This window comes from Penicillium chrysogenum, assembly GCF_028827035.1.
Source record: "Penicillium chrysogenum strain IBT 35668 chromosome Unknown utg000002l_segment0_segment0, whole genome shotgun sequence".
NCBI lineage: Eukaryota > Fungi > Ascomycota > Eurotiomycetes > Eurotiales > Aspergillaceae > Penicillium > Penicillium chrysogenum.
Window position 1 is genome coordinate 3,166,235 of NW_026622750.1, and position 13,108 is coordinate 3,179,342.

The 13,108-nt window shown below is 47.5% G+C and overlaps 4 protein-coding genes across 4 annotated transcripts; 1 reads left to right on the forward strand and 3 right to left on the reverse strand.

The window, feature by feature from the left end:
• Positions 1-899: 899 nt before the first annotated feature.
• Positions 900-2,471, reverse strand: N7489_004683 (uncharacterized protein; the record flags this gene model as incomplete). Its single annotated transcript, XM_056710435.1, has 3 exons — positions 900-1,241; positions 1,301-1,786; positions 1,863-2,471. The coding sequence occupies 3 exons, from the start codon at positions 2,469-2,471 to the stop codon at positions 900-902; spliced, it is 1,437 nt and encodes a 478-aa protein (XP_056568856.1).
• A 1,941-nt stretch (positions 2,472-4,412) lies between these two features.
• N7489_004684 (uncharacterized protein) lies at positions 4,413-5,183 on the forward strand (the record flags this gene model as incomplete). The annotated part of the gene is made up of 2 exons (XM_056710436.1): positions 4,413-4,864; positions 4,925-5,183. The coding sequence occupies 2 exons, from the start codon at positions 4,413-4,415 to the stop codon at positions 5,181-5,183; spliced, it is 711 nt and encodes a 236-aa protein (XP_056568857.1).
• Positions 5,184-8,136: 2,953 nt separating this feature from the next.
• On the reverse strand, positions 8,137-8,529 carry N7489_004685 (uncharacterized protein; the record flags this gene model as incomplete). Its single annotated transcript, XM_056710437.1, has 3 exons — positions 8,137-8,142; positions 8,272-8,352; positions 8,407-8,529. 3 exons carry the CDS (start codon positions 8,527-8,529, stop codon positions 8,137-8,139), a joined length of 210 nt encoding a protein of 69 aa, XP_056568858.1.
• Positions 8,530-11,091: 2,562 nt separating this feature from the next.
• N7489_004686 (uncharacterized protein) lies at positions 11,092-11,292 on the reverse strand (the record flags this gene model as incomplete). The annotated part of the gene is made up of 2 exons (XM_056710438.1): positions 11,092-11,224; positions 11,246-11,292. The coding sequence occupies 2 exons, from the start codon at positions 11,290-11,292 to the stop codon at positions 11,092-11,094; spliced, it is 180 nt and encodes a 59-aa protein (XP_056568859.1).
• Positions 11,293-13,108: the final 1,816 nt, after the last annotated feature.

Consider the following 13,108-nt stretch of genomic DNA (forward strand, 5'->3'; position numbering starts at 1 on the left):
AAGGGCTATATCGCCAACCCCTCGAAACACGTTATTCCAGAGGTTGACCTTCCAAGGCCCACCGTGGACTTAGCTAACTACGGTACTATGGGAGAAGTACTCTATCACACACTGCACGAAGATGGTAAAAAAAGCATTGACGTGGGAAGCTAAAGCGTTTATTCCATGGCTAAACCGATATCTGGATAGAGTCACAGATATCCGACATGTTGCTGGTAAGCCTGAAAGCACATATTTCTCATGTCGATATTGTCGACTTCTTCAAATGTGCATCCAGAGGCATTCCTCTGACCTGATGACTGCTTGATCCCGCGTAGGTCCCGAACAACAAGGTTTCCATATCTCTCTTCTCCATATCACCGCATATCACCATTTGGCTTATGTGACCTTGCTGGCGGAAGCTTTAGTTGGGCACTTCATAGCTGTCAGTCTGGGTTAGGCCAATACCTATCCTGAGTTAGGTATAAATGCCATGAATTGAATACTCCCCGACTGTGCGGCTAGACGATCCAACTGTCTGCCATATACTGAAAACTAGAATATTTCTTCGGAATGCAAAAGACCCGAAGACGGAATATGGTGTCCTTGTGGTGAGCGGAAAACATCACAACAAGGACAAGGTCCAATTGCCACAACATCATCGTATGCTGAGCTGACTTTGCATCCTCACCCAGCTCATGCTCCTGGCTCTAGAACTGAGCATTACGTACACGCCTCACTCTCTCTCGTCCAGCAACAAAATATTCCACCAAAATTCATTTCACCATCAATTGATTGATCCACATTGTTGGTCACCTGGGTACATTTTATTGACGCCACGAAGATGTGCCGCGTTATTCCACTTTCAGGGAAGCGCTCAGTGGCCACAGTGGGAGGCATAGTACGGCAGACATAAGGAATTAACAGGACACCGGGTTATTGTCTTCACGCTGGGAACTGGTTATAGCTTGGAATAGCCGAAGTAGCGGCTGTTGCGCCGACTTGCCGCACTGTTTGAACTCCCGAATATGAGGCTGGAGGAATGGAATACCGGGATGCTGATCGTAGCGCTTGCGGTATGAAGCGAAATTGTGGCTTGGGTCTATGAGAGGCAAAACTTTGGCCGGGATCAAAGAGGTAGGAGTAACAACAGTCCGACTGGCGTCGAAAGCACGGAATGTATTAGATCCGACTGCAATATATTTGCAAAGGCCGTCTAGTATAGCCATTAGAGAATAATAGTTGCGCGCCTCATAAAGCTCCTGTGAGAAAACAAATTAAATTTCAGTTTCTTGGTATGTTCGATAGCTGGAGTCCTTACCAATGTGCAGGTCTGAAGGTACGGAACTAGGTCCGACAGTCCAGAGCAGCATTCCAACACAGAATTGCTTAGCACTTGCCAATGGATGAGGGGTTCCAAAACCATAGCATCTTCCGCTATTAGTGTCTCTCGCGACAGTCTCTCAAATAAACATTTATCCGTCTGTGTCAAGGCTGTTGCCAAATCGGTCGCTGACGAATAAAGGCAGTCTTCCAACAGAGGAAGAGAAGTTTCGAAGGGTGCGAACCAATTCATCTGGTCAGAGTGTCTGTATGCTTTCTGGAAACGTACAGCAAGGACACTGAGAACCTTGAATATAGTTGATAGGCTGGAGGAATGGGTTTTGAACAGTTGCTGAATTGGGGCTGCGATGAATGCAAATCCTGGGGTATTACGTGAAGGCATATTGTGCTTGCCGTCAAGCTGGATGGCCATGATGCACTGTGTAAGGGCTTGGTGGGCAAAGGGGCTCCGGTCCCGTAGGTGCTATGTGAAACAATTAGTCGATTGTCATATGGCGGAGTATGCAGATCATTCGTTTTCAGCTTCATGGATCACCAACCTTCTCTACTTCTAAATAAAGCAGAAGTTCCTCCGGGTAAATGTGTAGATGATTCACAAGAATACCATATAATGATGTATGCTGCTGCAAGAACCACTCTACTGACATGGCTTTGTATCCAAGAGCGGAGCGTACGATATCCTCAAAAGCGATCTGCTGGAAATGAGAATAACTCTCTGCCTCAATTTCTAGAGCGATTGTTCTAGGGTCCGATGAACCCCCTGATATAGTGGGAATCCAGTTCCATGTAAGTAATGGACGTTGCGGGATACTAGATCGAAGCAGGATCTCTTCCACTTTCTGCGGATGTGACAAGTCTGATAGGCGACAATGCTCGTACGGCTTTGACGCCGTAAGGAGGAACTCATTGATGAACTGCATATTACGACTCAGCAGTGAGCTTCGCGGAGAAGTTTCGTCGTGGAATAGCCCAAATCGGATCGCTTGACTGATATCATTGAAATCGTAAGCCCATAGCATATTGATTGCCTCATCTTCCCACCATCGATATGCGACGCAAAATTGAGGAATCGCCACACTAGGACGAAAGACAAACGGGAATGACCCCATATCCACGGGAGGAGCGCTGCTTGTTGGGTTTTGCATCATTTGAGACAAAGTCGGCAGCACTGAGTTGGTGATATCCTGGAGGTGGGGGATATGTCGGCAGACCCAGGGATAGAGAGAGTTCCATCCATCTATCTATATTTTAATTTACCGCTAGTCACCTTGTGTGTAGGAGTGGTCTGTATCGGAAATACCGTCGACGACCACACTTGGGCCTGGTGTAGCGTTTTGACAATATGGCGAGACGGGAGGGGGACGGGGAGTTAGCCAAGGCAAAGCCCACGCCCCAAAGTTAGCTAGCATGCCGTGTTGAACCAATATTTCAAATAGTTGCCCTCATATCTGGTTCCCATTAGCACATTGGGGATGGTATGAAATCTGAACCATACCCGATTGGGAATATCCTCCAAGCCAGAATTCCTCCGCCCCTTGCGACCTTTGATTTTTCCCAAGCACCATAATTCCTTGCATCTGGGTCTCACGTATTACAATAGAAGGGAAACTCAAGATTGTTGGATAGGTATTTTGCCCGCAGCATGTCGAGATCTAGGACCGATACGCTTTGCCCGCCCCACGAGAGGTGTTATCAAGTGACTTGCAGGCCTATGTGAAAACCGAAAATTTGTACTAACTGTGTGCCTGTATTTAAATTGATAAGTGGGTTTAGTCCGCGCCTAAGGGATGTAGGATTTCATGTGGAGTTGATAGGGTTGTGTTATTCCTGGTGTGTAGACCATGGAGATGCTAGTGAGAAAAACATGGATATTAGGGGGCTCAACGGTTAGTTACTAAAACCAACAAATGGGAAAAGCGGCCCACGTATTATTATTTTGAGATTGTCAAGGCATTCATGTTGTTGAGCATTTTGGGTCCCACTGTTATTGTTATAAGGCCTCTTAAAGTGAATATCTTGACACCATTTGGATCATAAGGTAGCTTGTATTTCCGCACCTTTTGGAAGCATAGCCATTACGTCATTCAACATGTCAGGGAATCATTCATACAAAGTCAACGTTAGTGGCACGCTTATGGGAAATGATTTCTCTGCGGGCAGTCGATTTTGAGATACCCTCTGTTATTGTAAAAGCTCTGGGAGAGTGGCTACCTCATCAAGATAGGGAAGATCTTCGAAGGTATCCGTAACACATGAACACCAGACCTGGAATGCACTTTCTTTGTCCTGGATCAGATATCGCTACCCAGGGCTTAATCTTGGCTAACGTGGTGATCAACGCGCATGCAAATTACGATGTTGAAGTATATCAAAGCAGCCCCCAGGGTGCTGATGGTCAGTTTGGTTAATTTAAATCTCACTTCCTCTAGCGAGGGCCATGACATATGCCTCCATGTGGATCATTCAAGCAGTTCTTCTTTTTCTAGCTTTTAAAACACGTAGACTTCCGCGAGCATCATCACAGCTAGCACTAGGCCGCTTCCTCAGCCATACTTTCCCAAAGCACCGGGGCTAGAAATTTACACAGTCATGCGAACACCTCCTTTTGAAAGACCTCGTAATGGCGCTAAGTGGGCTCCATTTGGCTCGTAATTGGATGCAAGCAGGGGTTGGTATGTGACCTTGTAATATTGAACCTTGGGTTATGCACTAGACTGGTTGCGTTGGAAAAGACATGTTCTGTAGGCGGAGCGAATATTCGGGCCAAAGATTCGAGGTCGATCCGGGCAACATCGGAACATCCGGTTTAGGCAAAAGCCCTCCTATCGGATATCCACTGGCCCCTTACGAGATTGTCCCCCGATGTCTCACTTGCGATGGGCAGATTTAATACCGCATTACAAGCCAGAAGGAAGAATCTATTTCCTGCGAAAGAACACAGATAACGCCTTCGAATTCTTTCGACGTGAAGGCAGAATATAAACTACTTCCTACTCGTCAGGTGTGTTGCGTGGAATTGCTCACAGGTAACCAAACTCTTGGCCTACTTGGGGAATCAAGACTCTAACCAAACTTATGATTGCGACAGTATGTACCATGACGAAAACTCATCCAGTGGGAGCCCAACCTACCCACTCGTGGGGGTCCCAATAGACTACCCGTATGGCCTAACTCCCGCTCCGTTGATGGACTCGGCTCCTGCAATCAACCCAGCGAGTAATGTTTGTTGGAGCTTTGACCAAGCGCAAAACTGGACGACAACACCTGCGTCGCCAACAGTCACACTGCCTCCCCTCCCTATTTTGAGATGTCGAGAAATAAGACCTCGACCGCTGCACGAATCAGCGTCCACGTTGCCTCCGGTGCAGCCTGGCAAAGAGGAACAGCACAGCCGGCACCGGAAATTGGGGGAAAAAAACACTCGAAGGGCCCACAGACAGTTAGATCAAGGACACCTCAAGAAGACAGCCAGAAGCGCGATTCGAACGGCATCTGAGGTTACGGATACGACCAAGAAGCAAGTGAGAGTTGGCAGAATGAGGTATGTACGGCTGGACTCTCTAACTGGTATCCCGGGAAATGGCTAAGTCGCCTATTACAGCAGGGCGAAACCCCCGAAAGTTGCGAGGGGAGATTCAGCCACACAAGGCCCACGCCCTCGGTCGCCTGATTGCTCTTCAAATCATCCGGAGGATAGCCCCCAAGCTTCAGTAGGGGCTCTTCAGAGAGCCTTGAAGGCCCAGGTATTACAATCACTCGAGGTTTTGCGTGAGATCGCCAAGGAGTTCCGCGCCTTCAACTTGGGGCTTGAGACGATTGATGACTGGGTGGCAGAGATCAAGGAAGTTGACGAACATTGATCCCCGTCCCATCAAGCACCGCGGTCCAGTTACTTGTTCCTTTCGAAAAGCTAAACTTTATCCTCACGAAATGTATTACAGCTTTAGGACCCATGCGAGACTTTATTGTCAGGAACCAGGCACTGGAGTTGTTGAAATATATACAGACCTATGCGGAGGAGTATCACCTGTTCAAAAACCTGCGGGTCCATCTTGACATTGGTAGGTATATAGAAAGACACAGCCAAGGCAAAGATAATGAGATAGGCAAATGATGTTGTTCTCCCGGGAGGTCGCGCATAGTCCTTTGCTGTATACGAGTCATTTTCTGCCTAATTTGTCTTCAAAATTGAGATCTCTCTGGAGTGTTCATTGCATGTCACATACTGAAGATGCTTAATGCCCTTCTGTCAGTAATGAAGGCTCTACCGCTGCCATTCTGCTGTTCCAGACATTCCCGCCACGTGCCTTTTGAGGTACAGGATACATATCGCGCAGTCCAACAACTCTAGGTCTAGGAGTATGCTTGCATATAAATTCTCCGTCGTGGCAGCCCCCAATCTTTGGGAATGCGGAGGCATTCAACCTTGCTTTCGCATCCCAAATACTACCTTGCCGATGAACAGGAGTATACTTGTTGCTCGGTTTCATTGTTCGTATGGTAGAGTGTATGTTAGGTCGGGCCGATTCGCTCAGTCGACACCCTGATAGGATTCCAAGACCATTAGCTCGAGGCTTTCACTTTGGGTACGCACTGAGAGACTCGACAGACTGGTTGCGTTATGTCTCCATTGGACAGGTTCCACCTCATCTGGCGCTCGGTATAGGGCCCTCTTGTGCACGTTTGGCAATTGGGTAGAAAGGTATCTCGTTGTGTACAGATAATAAGTCCATCTAAGCTTGCAGATACGTAAGAAATGGGAAGCAAGACTCGGGGAATAATAGGAAGAGAACGTGCCTTGAGAGTTTTCACTCATCGTCAATCAAGAAAATTCTTGATTTCCTCCTCCACAGCAAGCCTTGTATCAGGATTATATTTGCTGGCTGTCCAGGCAAGTCGTAGTAGCCTAAAAGGATCCCAGAAGTTCCTCGCTTGCATAGGATGTGGTCCGTGGACGGCAGATGCTGAATGGTGCTTTCTGTTAGCATGTGGACTCTTCAAAGGAACAAAAGGTCTCGATCTGTTAGGGTTGTGATATGTTGTTGAATAATCCAGGGAATGCGAGGAAGGAAGGTCGGGGAAAGGAGAAATGTATCACTGACTGTCTGTTTTAGGTAAGGCAGATTTGGGTCCTCTGCCCTCCACCTTACCCTGACGCGAGCACCTGAGTATTCTGGCCTTCCTTGTCTCCTGCCACCACCAGTTCGCCCTAATTAGATAAAATCCATGCCCGTGTTACAATTTCACTTTCTCTCGGTATCCTTCCCGGTAAGTGCGAACTCACCGAATCCTCCAAACCTGTACCTACCAAGGGTCTTCGGGCTCAAGCCTGAAGGCTACCCACCTCGATCCTTTGCTACCAAACGTTCCGAAGGCTGATTCGAATCGCAATCTAGTATTGTACTACCCTAGTTCGAACAATAGCAATCTTTAGACCGACCAGACTCCTGCCTCCCCTATCCATCCTTCCGTCACACGAACGTCGCGCATGATTGCTCGACTTTGTTCGACTAAACTCCTGTATAAGGCTAGTTTTAGCACACGATATCAACATACCGTTCTTTACTTCTCCACCACCGGTGCGGATTATTGCGTGAGCTCTAAGGGCTAGTCTGACAGGTCAGAAGCGCAGCGACCGCGGCGTAACAACTCTCGAGCATTTTTGCTTTAAGATGAGACGTCGGAACAAGCTGTCGCATACTGGACACTGGTTCCATCTCTTCTTATCAAAAGACAGTCCCTAAATACCCTTGGCCGAATGCTACACTAGTCAAACCTCCCAGGTGCGTATGGCCGTTTATGAGAGATCCTCGCAGCAAACGACCGCTAGTAACGACTTCACACAGGGAAGCAATAGACTATAAACGCTTGAAACTTGTCTGGGACCTAGGGATAATCCGTCTTCATGCTAGGCAAAAATTACAGACAGTCTTAGATTGTGATAAGAGGTGGGAAATTCATACATTCAGTTTCCGGAACAAGCTCAAACAAGTTGAGTTTATATTAATCGCCGGAGTAACATATATATAGGGCATTCAGACACGACTAAGCCCATCCTCTGTCCTCTTACTCAATCCGGGTCACCTACTCGTTTTGCGTACTTGCCTGTCATTTGGCAGTGGTTTCTCGATGACACAACGGAGAAACCGGAAGACCCTAACATCGGTCGCCTCTTCAAATGCCCTATTTCGCCGGACTTTCCTTCCATGACTTAACAACTCTGATATGAAAAGATTATTGATGATACGAAGGATACTCTACATCGTATATCATGCAGAAACCATGTTTTCTTTCAACTATCTGGATAATCTATGCTTTGCTGATACTGAAGACAATGACAGCGGAATTATGCCACTGGATATGGAACAAGAATACGTTAATGATTTTGATGCTGACCGGGAGATCTTGGGAGGCGGCTCCTAATTTTGGTACATATCTGGTGTCCTGCAGTCTGCTTTAAAGTATATTAGAGCAACACAGAGACAGCTGCATGAACCTTTGTTTCCCATAAAGACTACTTCCGTTTCCCAGAAAATTCTCTTAAGAATGTTTCTGTATCCAGCCCTCCGTGAACACAAAAGGTTCGTCCAGTGTTGGAATTATGGAAGACCATCGTATCATCCATAGAACCTGCACCTCCGGTAATCACCATGCTTGTGCCATCAAAAGTGCAGTCTTTGAAGATATATGTCCTTTGCTTTCTTTTACTGATATCGGTTGGTTCCTCACGAGGGAAGACGGTGGCTGATGCAAGTCAATACCCGAGTCATATTCTCAAATGACGCATCATAGATACCTGAGTGTCTCTGTTCATCAGAACTGGAATGACGATGACTGGATAGCTTTCCTTCGTGCTTGAATGGTTGCTTGAGTGGAAAGGAAGAAGGGTTAGTAAAAGCTGCTGTAAGAGCGAAGGCACTCTCGCCCGAGCTTTAGTTTCAGACTTACCTGATCCCGAATACACTTCATGGATGTCGACATTGGCTTTCTGGTATCATCCTGATAGCTTTGGGGCTGGGGCTTGTAGATCTGTTAGAAACAGTAATCTCTGGAAAAGGAAAGCCTAGCGCAAGGGTATGATACCAATTCTATTCTCTCCAGATGTGGCCGGGTAGACCCATTGAGCCATGTCAAAGTATCATCTGAATCGGGGTTGCCTTGAGATAATGCACCTTGACAGCCGCCTTTCAACCATCTGATGGTCATCTTGGAAGTTGGGGCTTTGCAGAATACGAAATATCGCAAAGACGCCCTGGAATGAGACAATGAAGTGAAGTCAGAATGTGAGGGGGAACGGATCAGCCATGGCCTAGGCGGTAAGTTACACCTAGTAATGTCTACGTACTGTATGGCTTGGCACTCCATGCCCTAGACGATGGTAATATTTCTCCGTGGGTATCCAGCGTTGGCACATATGCCATACGGCTGGCCGTGGAAAGAAGTGCGGATCTATCAGGTTAAGGGAGGGCCCTGGGAAGATCAGCCACTAAGGCCTTTTTCATGCTAGCGGTTGTGATTCAGACCTTGGCCCCGACACCAGTTGCGCCTACCTCGGACCAAGTACAGTATCATAGTTTGGTTCACCTACTCTTGCGTCCAATGGAAATGAGAGCATGAGAGGAAGAGTAGTTAGAGGACCACGCTAGTACAATGGCCCGAGAGTGAGAAGAAGCGCCACAACCCTTTCCCCAAAACCCTCGATAAACCTACTCCCAGGAAAAATGCAACGATCATTTCTATTACTACCCACCATAAATATACTGTTCATTTTGAAAGAAGAACCTGAGGTGGTGTTGTCCCCAAATACTTGGGGAAGCTCCTAGGTCGGTCGGAAAGCCTGCACTCTGGATCAAATGGGTACTTGAAATCAGGTCACATTCGGTCAGGGGACTACAGTAACACAAGCTCATGTGCCTCACCACATTACATTTCGAATAACCCCCAGTGGTGGACGACATATTCTCGAGGCTTGCTATCAAAAATACGACTTCATCTACAAAGACCTCCGTCAGCAACCTTTTTGGCAGCACCACCCGCGCCCTCCCGCTTTCCTCCAACTTCGCCCCTCCCATATCACGCGAAACGACCTGCACCCAATAAATACGGACCCACTGCGGAAGGCGCCGAGGAGACATTGTACTGCAATATAAGTCTTGGAAACGTCGAATAAGTGAAATGTCCTGGAAGAGCCAACGGCTACCACAAGTGAGAGGTGGTGATTCAAAGTCGGCCCAGCTAGGGGCGGTGTCAACATGGTCATTTCAGCTAGATCCGGGAGAGAAAGGGCAGTATTTACGAGTTGCTTGGTATGTACTGTAATTCTGACACAACGACCATAATATCAGCTCCATACCTTCAGCAAAATACGGATTCCGACCTCGACTTTAGCAGTCAAGAACCTTCCTTCGCCGCTTGACCATTCCCACCTTCAAGCAACCTCGCAAATCTGGCGATGAATCGCGCGCTCCAAATGGGCCACTGATGCTTTTGAAGCGCTTATTTCCCTTAGGCCAACCCATCGCCACGACGTGCAGTCCTCCTTTTATTTGCACAATAACCAGTTCACATGTACGAGTGCGTCCTTGAGTTAGCGGTATGTAAATTTCAACAGAGGCAGTTTATAGTTGTTTCGCCGCACATGTTGAAATAGCCCAAGTTCTGTAGTCACTGAGCATTGTATAGGGTTACCCGGTGAATGGCCTTCGATCCATGAAAGGCAAGGCCTCAAGATTCAGAGATGGATTTTGGATCATAAGCGCCACCGTATCGCCGTCATTGTCCGAATGAGGAACGGCAGCTCGGACATCCGCGGTCACGACATAGTTTGTATGGATGATATAACACGAATTGCTCTCGAGGCCAGGGTTCTCCTACACTAATAGCTGATATTAATATAAGGATCCCCATCACTGCCATGCTATAGCACCATGCGAAATCGCTGGATACCAATTATAGCAAAGCTTTTCCCGATAAAGTTATCTATAAACATGAACCATTAGATCTATTGCCTTCTCACGTTAGATGAAGTTGGATGCGTATACAATATGAGTATGAACGCTATATATTATTGAACGAGAAGGCTTTAGCTCGATTGCCTCCTCATAAACCAACCATTCATGGGCCAACACTAGGAATCCTGCCCAGAATTTTCATCATATTTGGACCAAGAGCGGATTGTGTTCAAATCTTTGAGCCATTCTTGCCTGAGGATCACGTGTTTGTGCCAGATAAACAGCATCTTCTCTTCGTTGAATATTGTGCGGGATGGGGACATTGTTTCCTTGCAGGCTTAAGGAGCGGAAGAAAAATCTTGTATATCCGAAATTGAAAGCTGCTTTTGGTTCTGCGAATTTGAACTCTTAGATCGACTATGTTCCTAGAAAAGGGACTCGTCACTCACTGGTGAGTAAAGTTTGATCACTGTTGGAGGGCTGAACGGTAAATCGCCGGAGGGAGAGGTGAAAGCAGCCCACGCAGTACGATTACCAGGGCGTTCAAATCTGTTCAGGATGTTGAGGATTTTGGGGACTCTTATTATACGGTCTCTGATGTTCCGTAGACACGATTTGTATTAGAACCATCATAAAGGTGCCCGGTATCGACGCACTTTTATGTATTCTACCCTCTCGCGTCATTGATTATCTCAGGGCTATAGCCAATGCAAAATTCTTCATGCAATATTGCCGCTCCCTGCACGCTCATGGCCAACTGTCCAATAAAGTTGCAAGTCGCCCCTCTTATACATGCTCCTTGAGAAATTGCTCAGCTTTAGCCGGCAGTATGTTCCAAGAACGTGGCAAACATCTCCTCCCACTTTCGCCGGCTCAGCCTTTTCCGCAGCTCGACCAGCATGATGGCCCAAGTCTCCCAAAGGTCAACCCGCTGACCCCAGCTGCCACTCCTGTCCATAATTTGGACTCACAAGTCCTCCCAAGCTGGTCCGACGCGGGTCACAGCATATAGAGGCATAATAAACTCGATACTACATCTCTACACCGTGAATATCGGGTAGACCATGGGGTAATCCAGGCTTACCACTGTTCCCCAGGTTCTCATTACCATGCACCAATGCTGCTAAGGGACCGTGACATGCCCAGCCTCTGTCTTTCTCATGAAACAGACCGTCCCCTTGAGTCGACCTCCATACCTTGCTTGCCACCATTGGGACCCTGCCATTTGAGACAAATCGACTCCTCCCCAATGCCCAATGTAGTTCAACGTGTGCCGGGGGCCGGTTCCTCGACAATGCAAACTGTCAACCCAGCGTTGGTATTTCCATCAGCTTTGACGACTGCTTCTGAGACCTTGGATATTACATCAAGTCTACCCGCGGCCCCCGAAGTTGGACCCATACCCTCGGGTACCGGTATCGTCTCTACTTGGATTCTTGACCAGCCACAAGAGCAGTCCCAGGTACTCCATGGCACCACCATGTGTGTAAATGACCATTCACTTCTTGACTGTCACGTTAATAGCAGGCAGCATGGTCATAGCTTGAACCTTGCGAACCAGCAATTTGATATGCACGAGCGGAAGTCCAAATGCAAAATCATTGGCTGCAGAATGGGCTTCAAGCGTGAGGACCACCTCGAGCGCCACACAAGGAGTCACTTAAAGAAAAGCCAGATGTTTGCTGGGTGCCTGGATGCCACCGTACCTTTTCACGCCGCGACAACCTCAAAGTCCATTGTACGAAGACACATACGAGACGCGGTGGTCGCAACCGTTATGTTGCTACCCTCGACGAGGCGAGCCCCGACTACGATCCAGAGTTCCGTGGCCAGCTGTCATTTGATGGACGCCCACTCAGGTTCCTAGCCCCTATTAGCTCTGTTCCTGAAGCTAAGCCTCTGCAACCGTGAATTTAGGCAATAATAAACACCAAGGACATATTTTCCCGACAGCAAGCAAGCGGGACTAAGTGGCCAAAGTAAACTACCGTCATCCAAGCTCATCTGCTTACGATGCGGCTAGAGAAGAACCTGCAGCGCAATTTCCTGTCGCCCTGTCAACAATCAAGCTTCTCGTCCATTGTTTCTGCCTACAGGAGAGCTTTGTCGTCAAACATGCCGAATGTATACAACTTTAGGAAACACACCGATAGCCCCAATAGTGCAACGGTGACACCTAAATAATACAACTGCCCCTGCCATTCCTGGATTCGTCAATTTGTAAATTATCTTCGGGGAAATTACTGGTCAACGCAGTGCGGCTCGTTCAAACTGTTGGGCAACATATCCGAGGCTCGTCAATAATCACATATAGTTGCAATCTACTCCGTACTGTAAATCAAGATACTCGGTTAAGACTCTGATACGTGGTGTATGCGAGCGGTCACCAATCAGCTGCCTCTCTGTCAATAATTCAATTCACACCCGCTTCTTCGCATTAGGCATCAACTTTTACATCAGCCAATATGCGCAATTTTTCCCCTTTTTGAGAATATTTATTACCGCACGAAGCAATTTACCGACCTGTTGGGACAGTTTTGGGGAGAAGAAGGAAGGTATCACACACACGATAAGTCATTCTGTCACTTCTAAGGAAAACACAACGTATAAGTATAGAGCACATTTTCTCGTTCGATGCTCTAAACATTGTGGCAGGATACCAGCTGCATATACTGTGCGACCATCCTCGCGCAAGGGAAGGCTCATTGACCCCGACCCTAGTTCACAACAGAAAGCAAACTAGTTAGCTTGAGCCTCCGAGTCTACAATAAGTACTGACAGTGAATTGATAGTGGTGACATGTAACGGCGTATCGGCAATCATGCGTCTCGGAT